The sequence below is a fragment of the Liolophura sinensis genome, chromosome 4 (assembly GCF_032854445.1).
Source record: "Liolophura sinensis isolate JHLJ2023 chromosome 4, CUHK_Ljap_v2, whole genome shotgun sequence".
In the NCBI taxonomy this organism is placed as follows: domain Eukaryota; kingdom Metazoa; phylum Mollusca; class Polyplacophora; order Chitonida; family Chitonidae; genus Liolophura; species Liolophura sinensis.
This window is the reverse complement of record NC_088298.1, coordinates 1,846,534-1,865,071: the sequence shown is the minus strand read 5'-3', so window position 1 is coordinate 1,865,071 and position 18,538 is coordinate 1,846,534. Positions and strand designations below refer to the sequence as shown.

Below are 18,538 nucleotides of genomic sequence, written 5' to 3'. Positions count from 1 at the left end.
TGTAATATCTAACCATAATCTGTCAGCTCCGTGTGATATTTAATCTAACTGTCTGAGCTCAGTGTGATTCTAATCTAACTGTCTGAGCTCCGTGTGATATCTGACTGAACTGTCTGGGCTCAGTGTGATATCTAATATAACTTTGTGGGCCCGTGTGATATCTAATCTATAACTGTCTGAGCTCAGTGTGATATCTGATCTAACTTTGTGGGCCCCGTGTAATGTCTAATTTAACTCTGTGAGCTCAGTGTTATTTCTAATCTAAGTGTGTGAGCTCCGTGTGATATCTAACCGAACGCCGTACCCAAGAATTTGTCAAGCATGCGACGGCGGAAAGCATGAGGTCAGCATGAGCTGGATGTAGACTTGTTGCGAGCGCATTGGAGAGAGGCTGCTGGGTCATTGTGCTGCGCTAACTACAAGGCCACGGAGCTAAACATGGTCCGAAGGTCAAACCTGCCTAGTGGTGGCAAGGATGTAATGAGAGCGTAGAGAGCGACGCAAACCCTGTAAGAAGTATGGTCCTGTGATTTTGCTTAAGGCTTAGCTCCACCATCTGTGTCCTGGTGCAGACCTATTTAATCAGCCTTTATCAATAAAACTGTTTCAGGTTTTGGTTAGAATCATGTTATACGTACTTCAGATAAAGAGAATGCATTTGTACAAAGTATTATTAGGAACAAAGGTTGAGACGGATTGTTTGTGTTTTCTGACATCTCTGCCTGCCTCATCACCGTGACTTTTATTGACGTCCAGCGTGAAGATGGGGGAAACACTATTGGGAGGTGCGAGTCTTGAGTTTTAGGCATATGTAAAACACAAATCTATAAACATGTGAAATAATTCATCCATAAGAAATAAATAAATACTGATATTAAATCGTAAGTATTGTGCGCTTTGGTTGACAGTTGGGAGTTTCTAGGAAAATAGATGGCACACGGGTGACTGTGATCAGTTTCGCTGGAGATGTAGATCAGGTTGTAAACGTACATGACGAGCAGACGCCCGAGGCTGTCATGGCAAAGATTGACTCTCTCGACAGGATTGAGGGTGAGTTGAATGGCGTTATGGTTAACGTTATGGTTAACGTTATGTTTGACGTAATGGTTGACGTGATGGTTGACGTGATGATTGACATTCTGGTTGACGTGATGATTGACGTTCTGGTTGACGTATTGGTTAACATTCTGGTTGACGTGATGATTGACGTTCTGGTTGACGTTATACTTGAAGTATTGGTTGACGTTATCGTTGATGTAATGGTTGACATACGTAATAACCAGCATTCTGATTGACGTTGGGAAGAGAGCAGACACAAAGAACGGCGTAGTAACCAGCATTCTGTCTGATGTCATGTGTCACACCGGCAAATGACGATCGTAATAACCAGCATTCTGACTGACGTTGCGGAGAGATCAGACACAAAGAACGGCGTAGTAACCAGCACCCTGTCTGATGTTACATGTCGCACCGGCAAAATGACGAGCGTAATAACCAGCATTCTGATTGACATTGCGAAGAGAGCAGACACAAAGATGTCATGAGTCGCACCGACCGGCGTAGTAACCAGCATTCTGTCTGATGTTACGAGTCGCACCAGCAAAATGACGAGCGTAATAACCAGCATTCTGATTGACGTTGCGAAAGGAGCAGGCACAAAGACCGGCGTAGTAACCAGCACTCTGTCTGATGTTACGAGTCGCACCGGCAAAATGACGAGCGTAATAACCAGTATTCTGACTGACTGACATTGCTTAGAGAGCAAACACAAAGATGTCACGATTCGCACCGACCAGCGTAGTAACCAGCATTCTGTCTGATGTTACTAGTCGCACCGGCAACTAATGACGAGCGTAATAAGAAGCATTCTGACGTTACGATTGGAGTTAGGTGTAGGATTGGCTTTCGCGCATTATCATCCGAGGCGTGTAATATTCCAATATACACTGTAAGCGAGAATTTCCGAGCCAAGTAGTCTGTCTGGCAGAGAAACACCAGCGGTGCACCTCGGCTTAATGTTCAAATGACAGAGGTAATACAATAACCAGTGTAATAATCACCATTCTGACTGCCATTACGGATAACCGAGATTCAGCGATGCAGCGATAGCTATATAGATGCAGTTGGCAGCAACGGACTGTGCATATGGAATGTTGAACACGACATGTAGATATCCATCAGTGTTGATACTGGCCCTGATAGCACAGTTGGTAGAGCGTCCGATTCGGGAGGAGGTAGATCCAGGATCAGTCCTGGGTCGAGTCACTGGGCCCTGGGTCGAGTTCTAAGACCTTAAAAGAGGAAGGTGTAACTTCCTCGTTTGGCGTTCAGCATGATAGTGCAACGACTGGTTGACCCGTATCATTATAATGGCTCGGGCGGAGCGGCTTACTTGCGCTCTTTAAGGCGTCTCAATGAAGCAGCACTAGATACAAGAACGGTGGAAATCCGTCCTGCAGCAACAAGGAGGCACGTTACATACATTGTAAGGATTCCTTCGTCGTCAAATGACTGAAAAAATTGTTAAGTACGACGTTATACCCCAACTACTCACTCACTCACTCCTTCAGTGTTGTTGTTGTAATTTTGGGCACCACTGTTTACATGTAGATATCCATCAATGTTGCTGTTGTAAATCTGGACACCACTGTTTACATGCAGATATCCATCAGTGTTGTTGCTGTAATTTTGGACACCACTGTTTACATGCAGATATCCATCAGTGTTGTTGCTGTAATTTTGGACACCACTGTTTACATGCAGATATCCATCAATGTTGCTGTTGTAAATCTGGACACCACTGTTTACATGCAGATATCCATCAATGTTGTTGCTGTAATTTTGGACACCACTGTTTACATGTAGATATCCATCAATGTTGCTGTTGTAAATCTGGACACCCCTGTTTACATGCAGATATCCATCAGTGTTGTTGCTGTAATTTTGGACACCACTGTTTACATGTAGATATCCATCAGTGTTGTTGTTGTTACTGTTGTTACTGTTATAATTATCAGTATCATTTATTATTGACATTTAGGAAGCAAATCTACGGCTACTAACCTTGCGGTACAGGCAGTAGCGGACTACTTAGATACAGTCATCATTGACAAGACGAAATCTCGATCTCTGAACGCCATTATTATCATCACGGACGGTAAGAGATTAAGGCTATTGAGCCGTTGTAAAGACAAGGTTGCGGCAGGTGTTGGTCGCTGGCCGATTTTTCATGTACATCAGTGATTCAACTTCAACGTTCCAAATTTCAGGCCATTGTTTCGTTTGAATGGCTTGCCATTTATATTCGGAGTTTTGAAGTGGACACCGTACCTGCTTTGAACCAATCATCAGCGCTTTCTTTGCTCATGTGAGACCACTGGAAGCGTAAACGTAAGCAAATCCAATTTATCCAAAGCGATGAAAAGTTTGATAAACTATTATCTATTAAGAATAAAGTTTTTATACAAGAAACTCCTGCTGAGAACCCGGATGCTCGAGCCCATTTATCTATGTTATTTATCCCGCCCTGTTTCTTGTGAAAAACCCGGATGCTCCTTGCCCGTTTGTCTTCGTTATTTATCACGCCCTGTTTCTTGTGAAAAACCTGGATGCTTGAACCTATTTATCTATGTGATTTGATTTGATTTTATTTGTTTATTGACCAATGGTGAACAAAAAAAAAATCACCCCCTGTTTTTTTGTAAAGAATCCGGATGCTCGAGCCTATTTACCTATGTTATTTATCACCCCCTATTTTTTGTTAAGAACCTGGATGCTCGAGCCTATTTACCTATGTTATTCATCACCCCCTATTTTTTTGTTAAGAACCCGGATACTCGAGCCTGTTTATCTGGGTTATTTTTTGTTGAGTGTGTTTGCTTTCCATCAACAAGAAGACCATTTTGTCACCAAGGAGGAATAAGGTTGTTAAGTATAATCCAATGTGTATAACACAAAAATTCGGAAAAAATAGCCCATTTTTCGTTTTTCAAACATTTTTCAAACCTAACTCTGCTTAAGCCATGATGCTGTTTGGCGTGTAATTTACTACCATTTAATCATTTACATTAAGAGTTAGACATGAAACCCTAACTTGTGTAAATTATAGTTCGGGTGCACCTAAAAGTCAGTCTACATTGTTCTTACCGATCCTGAGTCCGTGGGTTCGAATCAAACCCTCGCCGGGTTAGACCTCATCGGAGTGTTTTGGTGACTCAGAGGAATAGGCGATGAGTCATTAGTGGTCATTTGAGTTAAACTTAGCCCTACAGGAAAAGTATCATCATCTCTGTAATCAGCTGACCCAATATTTTTAATACCTTACTGTCAAAAAAAACAAAACAATCTGTGTTCTGTTATTGCAGATTATTCTGTTAGATATTAACACACATACTCTATTATGTCAACATAACGATTGTATTAGACTGACAGGATGCTATGTTGAGTATGACACAACAATGTGTTAACCCAGATTAATTTTTGAGCGAGCATGTAGTTGTTGTATGTCGGCGCCGTTACGGACAAATGCATTTTGTGTTTAGGAATGCATAATGAATACGGTAGTCCCGTGGGAACGATCAACAATTTAAAGGCGGATTACGATGTCGATGTTTACACCATTGGCATCGGAGCGGAAGTCGACGACAAAATTTTAAGAGACATGGCGTCGCCCGATCAGTATCAGCGACTGAAAACCATTGCCGACTTGGAGAGCTTGACCAACATGTTGCTGAACGGAAGTGCAGGTAAGTTGATCAAACAAATAAATAGTAGGTGGACATCTGGATAGTGAACAATGCCTACATGTACTAAATGTACTTATAAAAATTTCTCCCATTCAATAAGGTTGATTACGGCTATACGCGTTCATTTTTTCCTATAACAGCAGTATTTATTCCTCATTTAATTTGAGATATGCCTTCTCAAATAGATTCTTTCGTCGTTTGAAGTTGAGATATGACTTTCTTCAGTGGATGAATTTTCCGTGGAATTTGAGATACATAATGCCTTTCTGGGTTGATTCGACCTTTACTTTGGAATTTATGCCAACTGGTGAATAAATTAGGGCTTAATTCAAATATTCGCATGTATACAGTTAAAACCACCAGCCGTTAGATAAGGGTTGGTTACCCTCATTTGCTGTTAAAAATAAAGATGCGTGAATATGTTCCCTTTAAACCGAAACCGGTACAGATTACATGTATATGCATGCATTCTTTGTCGTTGTGATCGTGGATGAGTTTACCCTGGGCTCGGCCGGGTTTTCTCTCAAAATAATGTTGGCCCTCGTAGTATATTGAGCACGGCGTAAAACTCAAGTAATAGAAGTTACATGGTTACTGAGTGACAGAATAGTTACATACACCATATATTTCCGTACCCTATCACTGAGTAACCATATAACGAATTTATCCTGGAAAGACCATCAACTCAGTTCAGAAGGCCGATGTGTAGGTGAATCGCTCCAGCGATGTGACCATTGTATTTACAACCCAACAAAGGGAGATAACCTACTCGGCAGACACATTTGACGTCGTCAGCAGGACTCAAGAATATATTTGTACCCCACGTGACCGTTGTCGTGTAATGAAAAGCGGAGTAAATTGTCTGATGCGGGATAAATTTGTTCTTTGAAGGTTACGAGGAATGTGGAGTTGGTGGACTGAGAGATTTACCTCCCGATAAAGACGTAGAACATTTTGTGGAGTCGAAGGACATTAGAAACTGGCCCTGGATGGCTGGGCTATATTATGACGTTGGCCAAGACCAGTCGGTGATTGTTTATTTGTTTATTTGTTTATTTATTTATTTCCAACCAGATGATGTACATGTAAGTAACAAAATAGTCCATTTTAGAATTCATTGTGGGCTAGAATGGGTTGAGTAGGGGATTTTCTTTGTAATTCGCAAAATCATGCAATGTTACTCAACATTCAAAGGGAGTGAAACATCTGTGCCTATTCCTCGGAAAGGCCTCTTATCCCACAACCCAAACCCAGTCCAGTGTTTGCCTTTTTTATGGCATATTTTCATGCAAGGCAAAGCGATATTACTGACTGTACTAAACTAATGTTTTATGAAGCAATGCCTGCATATTTTCTCTCACAAAGAACATCCGAATATCAAGCTTACCTAGGTTTTTATCGGAATGCTAGATAGGAATTCCCTTCTGCGATTTTGTGTATGTCCCTGGCTCCAATGGCTACGGGCCTGGTTACGCTGGTCATCGTAAAATTAAAATTGTTTACTTTATCCGCATGAGCTATTTGAGTAAATCTTTTACAACTCTCACATAGTGCGTATTTCAACGGAAAGTAAGTGCATAGATATAAAGTATGGAAGTGATCCGATAATTAAATTTGTGCCAAGGTGTGCGGTATACTTAATCACTACCTTGAGGGTGGATATTTCTTTCTCTTAAAACAAGCTGAAACGCCTGTAAAGGATCCTGGAGCTTCCAGAGCCTTATATCCTCTGGACCCTTGCCTCCTTGGTTTGCATAGTATACCACCCCTCTCCCCCACTTTCGATTTGCTTCTTATCATGTCGACTACACAAGACATCACACCCCCACCCAGTCACATTATACCGACACCGGGCAAACCAGTCCGACTTCCTTGCTCACTTTGGTATGACCCGACGTGGGTAGGATCCCCGGTCTCTCGAATTCCCGACGCCGAAGCGGACGTACTAAGTAGCAATAACCTGTCTATACTGCTCCTCAATGGGCATACGCAGACTGACATTCATTGACGACCACCTTTCTGCCACCAGTATGGCATGCAGGAGGAAAGTTGGTCACTAAGTTGCCAAAAGGTTGGTGGTTTATCTGGAACAACCCAGGGCATCTGAGAAAAAAAAGTTGAATACGGTGTTAAAAATGATAAATTAAGTACATAAAATACCCAAACGGTGCCCCTGGATTTCAGCTGGCTCATCCCAATGCCGACATGTAGCTGGCTCATCCCAATGCCGACATGTAGCTGGCTAATCCCAATGCCGACATGTACCTGGCTCATCCCAATGCCGACGTGTAGCTGGCTCATCCCAATGCCGACATGCAGCTGGCTCATCCCAATGCCGACATGCAGCTGGCTCATCCCAGTGCCGACATGTAGCTGGCTCATCCCAATGCCGACATGTAGCTGGCTCATCCCAATGCCGACATGTACCTGGCTCATCCCAATGCCGACGTGTAGCTGGCTCATCCCAATGCCGACATGCAGCTGGCTCATCCCAATGCCGACATGCAGCTGGCTCATCCCAGTGCCGACATGTAGCTGGCTCATCCCAATGCCGACATGTAGCTGGCTCATCCCAATGCCGACATGCAGCTGGCTCATCCCAATGCCGACATGTACCTGGCTCATCCCAATGCCGACATGTAGCTGGCTCATCCCAATGCCGACATGTAGCTAGCTCATCCCAATGCCGACATGTAGCTGGCTCATCCCAATGCCGACATGTAGCTGGCTCATCCCAATACCAACATATAGCTGGCTCATCCCAATGCCGACATATAGCTGGCTCATCCCAATGCCGACATGCAGCTGGCTCATCCGAATGCTGACCTATAGCTGGCTCATCCCAATGCCGACGTGTAGCTGGCTCATCCCAATGCCAACATGTAGCTGGCTCATCCCAATGCCGACGTGCAGCTGGCTCATCCCAATGCCCACATGTAGCTGGCTCATCCCAACGCCGACGTGCAGCTGGCTCATCCCAATGCCCACATGTAGCTGGCTCATCCCAATGCCAACATGTAGCTGGCTCATCCCAACGCAGAAATATAGCTGGCTCATCCCAATGCCGACATGTAGCTGGCTCATCCCAATGCCGACATGTAGCTGGCTCATCCCAATGCCGACATGTAGCTGGCTCATCCCAATGCCGACGTGCAGCTGGCTCATCCCAATGCCGACGTGTAGCTGGCTCATCCCACTGCGAACATGTATCTGGCTCATCCCAATGCCGACATGTAGCTGGCTCATCCCAATGCCGACATGTAGCTGGCTCATCCCAATGCCGACATGTAGCTGGCTCATCCCAATGCCGACATGTAGCTGGCTCATCCCAATGCCGACATGCAGCTGGCTCATCCCAATGCCGACGTGCTGCTGGCTCATCCCAATGCCGACGTGTAGCTGGCTCATCCCACTGCGAACATGTATCTGGCTCATCCCAATGCCGACATGCAGCTGGCTCATCCCAATGCCGACATGTAGCTGGCTCATCCCAATGCCGACATGCAGCTGGCTCATCCCAATGCCAACATGTAGCTGGCTCATCCCAATGCCGACATGTAGCTGGCTCATCCCAATGCCGACATGTAGCTGGCTCATCCCAATGCCGACATGCAGCTGGCTCATCCCAACGCCGACGTGCTGCTGGTTCATCCCAATGCCGACGTGTAGCTGGCTTATCCCACTGCGAACATGTAGCTGGCTCATCCCAATGCCGACATGCAGCTGGCTCATCCCAATGCCCACATGTAGCTGGCTCATCCCAATGCCAACATGTAGCTGGCTCATCCCAACGCCGACATATAGCTGGCTCATCCCAATGCCGACATGTAGCTGGCTCATCCCAGTGCCGACATGTAACTGGCTCATCCCAATGCCGACATGCAGCCGACGTGCTTCTGGTTCATCCCAATGCCGACGTGTAGCTGGCTTATTCCACAGGGAACATGTAGCTGGCTCATCCCACTGCCAACATGTAGCTGGCTCATCCCAATGCCGACATGTAGCTGGCTCATCCCAATGCCGACATGCAGCTGGCTCATCCCACTGCCAACATGTAGCTGGCTCATCCCAATGCCAACATGCAGCTGGCTCATCCCAATGCCGACATGCAGCTGGCTCATCCCAATGCCGACATGCAGCTGTCTCATCCCAATGCCGACATGTATAAAGCTCGGTATACATGAGAGCTTAGGACGTGACTCAGCTCACTGGTCGTGCGTAGTTGCTTCCAGTTGCTGATAGCCTTACGACTTGAAGTTTAAAGATGGAGAAAACATGAAATTTACATCAAGTTCAGATGAAAGAGCACAGAAAGTTAGTTGTAAGTGACAAAGAATAAATGTGTTCGTTCTAGAATTTGGCCTTTTCAGCTAACAGATGTGTTCAACGTGGACTTTTATATTTAAATGTATTTATAAATATGATCATAATTTTGCTTAAATGCATGTGTTTGGATATAAACAACAAATTTACATTCAAATAATTTTTTTTAGATATCATTAGAACATTCTTATGCAAAATAATGGTCCCAATTTCCCACCATATAAAAATACTTTTATATATCCTTTTCTTCTGAAAAACCATATTTGCAAAAAATTAGTTTTCACGCTTTTTCATCTAATTTTGGCATCATTTTTATGTTTTCTTCTCATTTAACCGGCATTCACGTAACGACTCAAGAACAATCGTGTCTGGTGTCATCAGCATAACGTCCCACTGAGTCAGAACTGCATGTTTGGGGCCGTGTATTGGAACCTACGGTGTTTAGGTGGAATGTCATCGACATGACTTTCCACTGACGCAGCACTGTATGTTTGAGGCCGGTTATTGAAGCCAACGGTGATTAGGTGGGGTGTAATCGACATGACTTTCCACTGAGGCAGAACTGCATGTTACAGGCCATTTATTTAGGCTTAGGGTGATTAGGTGGGGTGTCATCGACGCTCCACTGAGGCAGCACTGTATGTTTGAGGGCAGTTATCGCAGCCTACTGTAACTATGTGGGGTGTCATCCGCATAAGGTTTTAGTGAGTAAGCAAGTGAATAAAAACAGTTGATGAATGAATGTGACTATAAGACCGTGCTTACTTTCCAATTCTATTCACCAGTATAAGGAGTTTAAGTGCGGGGCATCGTTGATCCGTCCAGGCTGGCTACTGACAGCGGCCCATTGTTTCCCCGATGACAAAAACAAGCAAGATCCGGCACTGTGGAGAGCCAAGATGGGTAAAGTATAATAGTTTTTAAATAGGACTAACGTGCCTAAGCGTGTCATTTTGTTTTCCGTTTATTTTCATTTCTTTTCTCCACTTTTTTTTCTTATTTTTTTCACATTGTCCGATGGGGCTTAACCATCTATCGTTTCGCTAATTTTGCTGATTTGTTCCTATGTGAATAACATAGGAATTTCAAAAGTCATTTATTTATTTGAGTGATGTTTCACGCCATGTTTATGAGTATTTCACTTGTACTACGGCGGACAGCATTATGGTGGGAGGCTACCAAGCAGACCTAGGGGGAAGCCCTCGACCATCCGCAGGTTGCTGCAAGACCTTCACACATACGGCCGAATAGGAAGCCAGCATGGGCTGGACTTGAACTCACAGAGACCATATTGGTGAGATTCTTCTGGGTCATTTCGCCGCGCTGTCACGGTAAACACCTCGACCACATTACAATATGTTTTAATTATCTTATCATTACGATCACCATATAACTGGCATTATCATTAACCGCCCGGGTCACTAATCATTATTTATTTATTTATTTATTTATTTATTTGATTGGTGTTTTACGCCGTACTCAAGAATATTTCACTTATACCCACGACCATCCGCAGGTTGCTGCAAGACCTTCCCACTTACGGCCGGAGAGGAAGCCAGCATGAGCTGGACTTGAACTCACAGCGACCGCATTGGTGAGAGGCTCCTGGGTCATTGCGCTGCGCTAGCGCGCTAACCGACTGAGCCACGGAGGCCCCCACTAATCATTACTGTCGTCACTTATATTATCATATTCAGAATTACCCCCCCCCCCCCCACCATTAATGCCCCTGCTATAAATGGGGGGGGGGGGGCTATTCAGCGTCTTCATTCCACACATTATTATCTATTTTCGCATCTCTTAACGTCACTTTGTATTCGGTTGCAGGATCTTTGAAACGATCCACAGAACATGGTATCCCCTTGTCTATATCAAAAATCATCCTTCATCCGGAGTTTACCCGCTTTCCCAATGAAAGGAACGACGTGGCTTTGATCCAACTGACAGAGCCGTTAATCTTATCCCCTACCATTAGAACTGTGTGTCTTCCAAACAATTTAGATCAATACAAGTGTAAGTGGACCATCTGTCTTCAGTCCAAGCACAACTGTGATGCATATTTGTTATCCAAAAACTCATATTTATTTATTTATTGATTTGATTGGTGTTTTACGTCGTACTCAAGAATATTTCACTTATACGACGGCGGCCAGCATTATGGTGGAAGGAAACATGGCAGAGCCCAGGGGAAACCCACGACCATCCGCAGGTTGCTGACAGACCTTCCCACGTACGGCCGGAGAGGAAGCCAGCATGAGCTAGGCTTGAACTCACAGCCACAGCATTGGTGAGAGGCCATTACGCTGCGCTAGCGCGCTAACCGACTGAGCCACGGAGGCCCCCTGACCCCTTTTAAATACATGTATTCTAGTTTAGCCAAAAAATCCATATCCGCCAATAAAATCAAATTTTCTGTATTTAATAACGTAATGTAATAACTCACATGACTGCCATTTAGTAAACATGCACTATTTATGATGATTGTAAAGTGTAACAATCAAGATAAAAGATATTATTTGACCCGCTTTATAAATTTCAGGAAATTTATCATCGTTTTTGACGGGTATCACTGTTACAGACGAGGCTTGACTTCTTTGAAATGAAATTATTTGTGCCATTCTAAAATACTCAATTAATGAAGGAAAATATCGATTGCATTTGCGCTGATAGATTTGCTTTTAAAACCTGTTGAATAAATAAACTAATCCATGGTGTTTCAGTCAACTCCACAGAGCACTGGTACCAAGATGAAAGGTGGTCTGTGGTAACCGGTTGGGGTGACGTGTCTGACCGTGATGAGGATGACATCGTGGTTCTCAGCGACAACCTAAAGTTCACCTCAATGAAAATTCATAGTGATGAGAAGTGCATTGCCACACTTGAAGATGGCGAAGGCTACATCTATGATGATGGGATGTACTGTGCGGGTAGGCCACCAGTTACACTAAAAAAAATAATGAGTTAATTCTAACAGAAAGTCTGTTGCCTGAGTGATTCTGGAATGTGTTAAGTGCTTATAACATAGCATTATTGTGTCTTGGGCCCAGTTGTTCAAAACGGGTTTAAGACTTAATACCAGATTTAACTTTAAGCCAAGTCTTCAGTTTTGTGCTCAGCCTGAAAAAAATGTGTAACATTATATTAAATATGAACTAAACCTGCCGCTGTTATATTTTCACTTTGGAGAACTGCAATGGCTACGGAGTTTGGCTAAGAATTTAAATATAAAATATGAATTAATACCAGTATTACCTAATACACTTTCGAACAACTGGGTCCCGTTGTTCTCTTAGACCAAGAGAATAATTATGTTGAATAAATAGAATATATGTGTTATACTAACAGAATATATTCCAGCATCGCCCATGTATACTGTAGGGTAGAGCACAATGCATACTTCTTTTGGTGTATAACTCGTTCTGTTTATTGTATGATAATAGCCTTCTTTGGCACGTACATTTCTTTGTGAAAAGGTGATCTTGCTTGTCATAAAATGTGTGTGTGATTGACTGAACCAAATAGAAAGAATGGACCTTACTGCACAAGAACAATTGCATTTAAAAATTTCACAGTTTTAGACAAGATTGATGAGATCATCACATTATTACAGATTTTACGGTAATGAACCTTACACAGCAAAGGCGCATAAACTTTAGTTGATAAACTATAGTTTAGTAGTTCCATAAATGTAAGAACAAAAAAACAAAAAGAAGAAGAAACATTAATTTTAATCGATTCGACACATTGATTAACGAAGATAACAGAGAAAACATTTACAACCGAGTCGTTGTTGTTAGGCCTACGAAACGCACGTTGTTAGGCCTAGACCTACGAATATCTATGGCAACCTTAAAATACATGCACTTTAACCTGGTATTTAACATAACACAGCATGTAGGCCTGTACATGTGCACTAAGGCTGAGGTAGAACGCTTTGAAATATTTGTGCAAAAGATAAACAACATTGTATTGTCACATACCGTATATATGCGTCTTTTGAATCACTGTTTATATTTTTTAGTGCAGAAATCCCCATTATCACTTCTGTGTTTGCACAGATAAGGGAGACAGCTTCGTGAAGAACAGATAAGCAATCACTGTAAATTCACTGTACATTCAGACTCTATGAGATAAAACCAAATGATATCAGTGCAGGAAGGGATTTGACCATAGCAATTCAGATAACATACTTTCTGTTAAATTTAACGGGTTACATTTTGAGAGTACTAGCCTGTGGAGAGTATAAGCCCGTTGCTTCCACGTATTATTCTTAATGTAAAATTTCGGCCAGTAAGATATGAACACATTAAGGAGACAAGCCCTAGAGCACACGCGCGAGTTTTCTGGCTGCAGCGTATGAGGGGAAGGCATATGCCAAAAAATACTCATGTTTCCTGTGTGGTAATCTTATATTTCAGCGCCACATTGTTTTGCACTTAATTCGAACTATCACGGCCAGATATTTGATTGGCTGAGAACTGTTGTCATTTAACTAAGAAGACAAGCCTCCATCTCACGAGATTTTCATTTCTGTCGTGTTTCGAACGGAAAGACTATTTCACTTGGCTCATTGATACGACAGACTAAAACCAACGGACTGATCTTCAGCGCACGCGCCGCTCTCTGTGTACACTTTACTTCCTGGCCACTACAAGCAAAATTGGTACAGAAATCTTGAACAACGCGGAGGTCACCGAGGTCACGGTGATGAGGCATGACGGGATATCTGATCCCCGCCCCCCCCCCCCCCCCCCCCACCCCCCCCCCCTACACACACACACCAACACATGCACTCTGTTTATCTGAAAAATGCCCTACTGTGATTCTAACGAACACTTGAAACAATGTTATTGCTGAATGCTGATTAAATAGTTCCGCGCGAGAACACAAGTGGTAAGGCTAAGCCGAAACAAGTGTTTGGGCCTTCGTGTGTAGCTCAGACTCCAGAGGTTAAGCTTGTTGAGTGGTGGTAGTGATGTAAAGCGAGAGTGGTAATTCCTAACCTAATGTTAAACTGGTCTTGCTTCCCGAGTAAATTTATCGACTGCGTCATTTCCGAAAATATCCGGTTATTGACGGAAAACTTGCATAAAATAGAGGGATTATGAAGAGAGGTAAAATAAGCCTCGTGCATAATAATACATTTTTTTTTTAAATTTCGCACAGCATTCTTTATTTTTTCTAAAACCATAATCTTTGCTTTAAAGTTCCTTTCCATGTGTCCTTTGTTGTATAGACATAACGTGTAATTTGCTGTTATTTAAGCATTTAAATGAATAGTTAGTATAAAGCAGAGTTAGTATACTTTGACGTTTTAGCCTACTGTCACATTGCCGTATATTTTTTTTTTCTTTCAGTATAGGCCTATGCATTGTCGTACATTCGTATCAAAACATCGCATTGTGAAGGTTATAGAAAAAATGTGAAGTAAACTGTCCATGTACTTAGTAATATCATCTCACAAGCAGCACACAACTATGGGCTGTTTTCATAATACATAGGTTTCTTCCCTTTTCAAGGATTTACCTCCCTTGACGGTAGGCACCGGTTAGCAATTGGCCACAGACCCCCGTTAATTACCCATAAGCGACATTGTTAACGTTTATCGCTGTAGCTCAGTCCCAAACATTCCGATAAGCTTTGGTGCATACCTGGCCCAGCCTGTGAGAAAGAAGCCATGCATAAAAATCTTGACATAGGTTGACCGTCAAATTCTGGACCTTTCTATGCTGGCAGCTTGGAGGGGTGCCTAGCAACGTCAAGGGGACGTCACTCGCAGCGTCATCGCCACCTGTCTCCTTGTGTCCTCTCGCCCAGAACTTTCATCATTAAAACTCATACCTGCTCAAAGCTTGGACAATTTCCATCATTTTTAGACCAAGCATGCACCTGTACACCAAAAATAGCAGCCTGTCAGCGAAAAAAGACATTACACTCTAAACTACACAGAATTACATTCGTAAAAACGGAAATTGTAATGGGGTACTGTGTCCAATTAGAATTAAGGCCTACCACTGTAATGGAACTTAAGCAACCACGGTGATAAACTGTGTTTGATCCGCCTTTGAAAGTGGTTGTAAAGTTAACAATTTTTTTTTATCTCAGTTTCCTTCTATGCTTTGGGGAACTGAGTAAACAACAATATTCCCCGCAGTCCCATATGTTTTAGTGCTGAAATCAAGGTTTGGGCCACTTTCACAAAGATGTCGTACTTGTACGATGTCGCACGTATAGGGCAATGGGATGTTAACAATGACGTACAAAATATCATACGACAAATATACCACAAAAAAATGTCGTAAACCGCTTTGTGAAAGTGGTCCCAGGTACATACAGTCAAGGGAGGTTATTCCTTGCAAAGGGGAGAAATCTATGTTTTACTAAAATACGGAAGGGCCTTCTTCTTTCAACTTGTCGCCTATTCTTATGACATCCAATTCAAATTTGCATTTCTTGTCCGTGGAGAAATTTCAGGTAATGTACGAATAGTGTTTTCTCTGTCGATCTGTGGTTGCCCCTTTATACTAGCATCATGCTGATGTATCATACAACAACTGAGTAAGCCTATAAAACAAATTACAACAGAATCTTCCCAGTTACATCACAGTTCTGCTGTGATTTGTTACCTAGGTAACGGCAAGAAGCGTGACTCTTGTAAAGGGGACAGCGGAGGGCCATCTATGGTGGAGGTGCCAACAGGGTACCGCTCCAAACGTGTCTTTCAAGTGGGTAAGTACTTGCACTGCTCATTCCTCATAACTCATTCGGATCAATTCCTTATACTTCTGGATTTTCGTTTAAACCGGGGCTAGGGAATGTATATTCATCGGTTTGAACACTGATTTCACTCAGTCGCCTAGAACATAACTTGCATCTTTCTTACATTATTGAAAACTGTTGACTTCTTCTCTTTAAATTTATTTATTTGTTTGATTGGTGTTTTACGCCGTACTCAAGAATATTTTACTTATACGACGGCGGCCAGCATTATGGTGGGAGGAAACAGGGCATAGTCCGGGGAAACCCACAACCATCCGCAGGTTGCTGGAAAAGGAACGGCCGGAGAGGAAGCCAGCATGAGCAGGACTTGAACTCACAGCGACCGCATTGTTGAGAGGCTCCTGGACCATAACACTGCGCTAGCGCGCTAACCAACCGAGGCACAGAGGCCGCGCTTACCTATGATTCCGTCTAATGTTCATATTTTATATACTTTCTTAGTTCTTTAGTAGTTTGTTTTAACCGCTGTTTTGGAAATTTACCATTTGATTATTGACCTAGAGCGTCCATCTTAATTGAGACTGGTGAACGAATGTCTGTTACGACGCAGAGGTTCGAAGTCGGGATCAAACCTGTTTCAGAACACCCTAAAGACCCTAAAAAATGATACTTGTTGCTCAGCACTAAGAGTTCAGAGCAAGAAACAAGATTGCTTTGCTCGGTGTCAGTAGGAGTATAATGTGACTGAGTCTCATGTCTCATGTCTGGTGTCTCCGGCATGATTCTTCTTGCCACAAGAAGACACAGTATATGTACCCACACCTAATGACTCTTCGTCGTTATATGATTGAAAAGTTGTTAACTACGACGTAAAACCCCAAGCAAACATACCAGAAGCAACTGGCAGGTGAAAAGGTAGGGATTAGATCTGACGGAACAGTTCAATAGAGCTAAGTAAGGATATGATCCCAATTTTTTTTTCACCTTTCTCCATTAAATTTTTCAAAATTAAAACGTCATCACGTAGATTAGCAATTATCGACTAGACTACAGAGCCAGTCTTCGTTCTTTCCAAACACAAAGACTGTTCTTTCAAAAAAAAATCGAGTAGGTGGTATTATGGCGTGGGAAAGAGTAGTCAGAATGGCGCAGTGTCTAAAGGGCTCTGTTGTACTTGTGGATAAACCAGGATTCTGCTGGTGGATTTAGCATCCGGAGGCCTGGTCTCTTTGCAATGTTTTAATGTTGTCGTGTGTTAAATGTGGTGACATCTCAGCATTTTGGCTATGTCTACACCAGTGAAATTGCAGTCAACATCTCTGCATTTCTGTAACTAATTTTGCTTAAGCCACAGTGCTAGGGGTGTGTAAGTTGCTACTATTTATGCATTTACCTGAACAGTTATTAATACTCTTACAACAAAACACTGAGGGTAAACTGAAGTAAATTGTCAAGAGACCGTATTTCACCGGCACCGCTATGGTTTTACTCTCTATGCTGTACGTCTTCAAATTATGTATTGTTTCTATAATGGGTGAAATTTTGTTTCCGACATTGCCCTTCCTAACTTACACAGTACACTATAGTAATATGGTCGGGCTTGTTGTATCTATACGATTATCTATGGTTTAGACAGTGTCTATGCATTGAAACAGACATTCGTATACCAACTGTCAAAGAATAAGGCCAGTAAGCACACGACCAATTCCCAAAACGACGTTTAACACAAACCACCAAAGAACTAAGAAGGTGTATAAAGTACGAAATTTAGACGGAATCATGCAGAGAGAAGCCGTCAACAGTATTCAGTGACATTGGAAAAGCGCAAGAGATTCAAATGGAATGAGTGAAATCAGTATTCAAATCACGTACAATTCATGCTATTGTATAAGTTGTCAATAACAAAATGTGTATCTCAGTTGCGTTTTGATAGCAACTGATCATGTATCCCACATAGCGATTTAATGCAACACGATGAATGTAAGGCCCTTGGCCCCGAGTTACGCGGAGTTAGTCACATTCTGAAGCGGAGTACCGTCACTACTTTCTTCACCCGTTGCTGTTGTTGTAGGTATCGTCTCTTGGGGAATCGGCTGTCGTCAGGAAGGAAAGTATGGCTTTTACACCCGGATTGAGAAGTACTTACCCTGGATTTTAGACAACATGGGAGAATAATTATGTGTTTATAGTCGTAAACAGATTTCTGTTCTCGTGATTCCTCTTCTCGTGGTTTTTTTTCTCTTGTGCTGAGGAAACGCGAGAAAACGTGTTCATGAAAGGCAGATCTTGGATACTATGCAAACTCAGTGAAACTTGACTTTTGCAAGAGCATACTTTTCATAAATGGGTTTGACAACATTGATTTCAAGACTTCGATGAAAACTTTCAAAATATAGTTTTAATTTTTATTTTGAAAAATATTGAAGTTGCTTCGTGTAGTTTAATCCTAGATTAAACTGAATGCTTTAACTTTTGTTTGAACACTTGAATTTTTATGGGCTTTGTATCATGCAGGAAATAAAAACGTCCTCTTAGAATACAGTGGTCTGCTGAAAGATTAGTACTGTATTTCATGCAAAAGGTTGAGTAACTCAATAGTGTTAAACCTCTCCTTCTTTGGTTACAAAGTACAAAGCTGATGTCACATACTGAAAAATAGAAATATATGAATGCGATATTTATGTTCTCTTTGAGAGCGATTGTCACAAAAATGAGTAGAAAATTTTCAGATTTAAGTTATATCAGTTGTG

The 18,538-nt window shown here is 42.4% G+C and overlaps 1 protein-coding gene across 1 annotated transcript in view; it reads left to right on the top strand.

Moving 5' to 3' along the window:
- Positions 1-18,327, top strand: part of LOC135464968 (complement C2-like) — a 28,062-nt gene extending 9,735 nt beyond the window's left edge. The window contains exons 5-13 of the mRNA XM_064742553.1: positions 909-1,050; positions 3,041-3,157; positions 4,542-4,745; positions 5,637-5,773; positions 9,854-9,971; positions 10,896-11,081; positions 11,789-11,995; positions 15,699-15,797; positions 17,860-18,327. Coding sequence (XP_064598623.1) covers positions 909-1,050; positions 3,041-3,157; positions 4,542-4,745; positions 5,637-5,773; positions 9,854-9,971; positions 10,896-11,081; positions 11,789-11,995; positions 15,699-15,797; positions 17,860-17,963 — 1,314 coding nt within the window. The 3' untranslated portion in view covers positions 17,964-18,327. The remainder of the gene's footprint in view (positions 1-908; positions 1,051-3,040; positions 3,158-4,541; positions 4,746-5,636; positions 5,774-9,853; positions 9,972-10,895; positions 11,082-11,788; positions 11,996-15,698; positions 15,798-17,859) is intronic.
- The last annotated feature ends 211 nt before the right edge of the window (positions 18,328-18,538 follow it).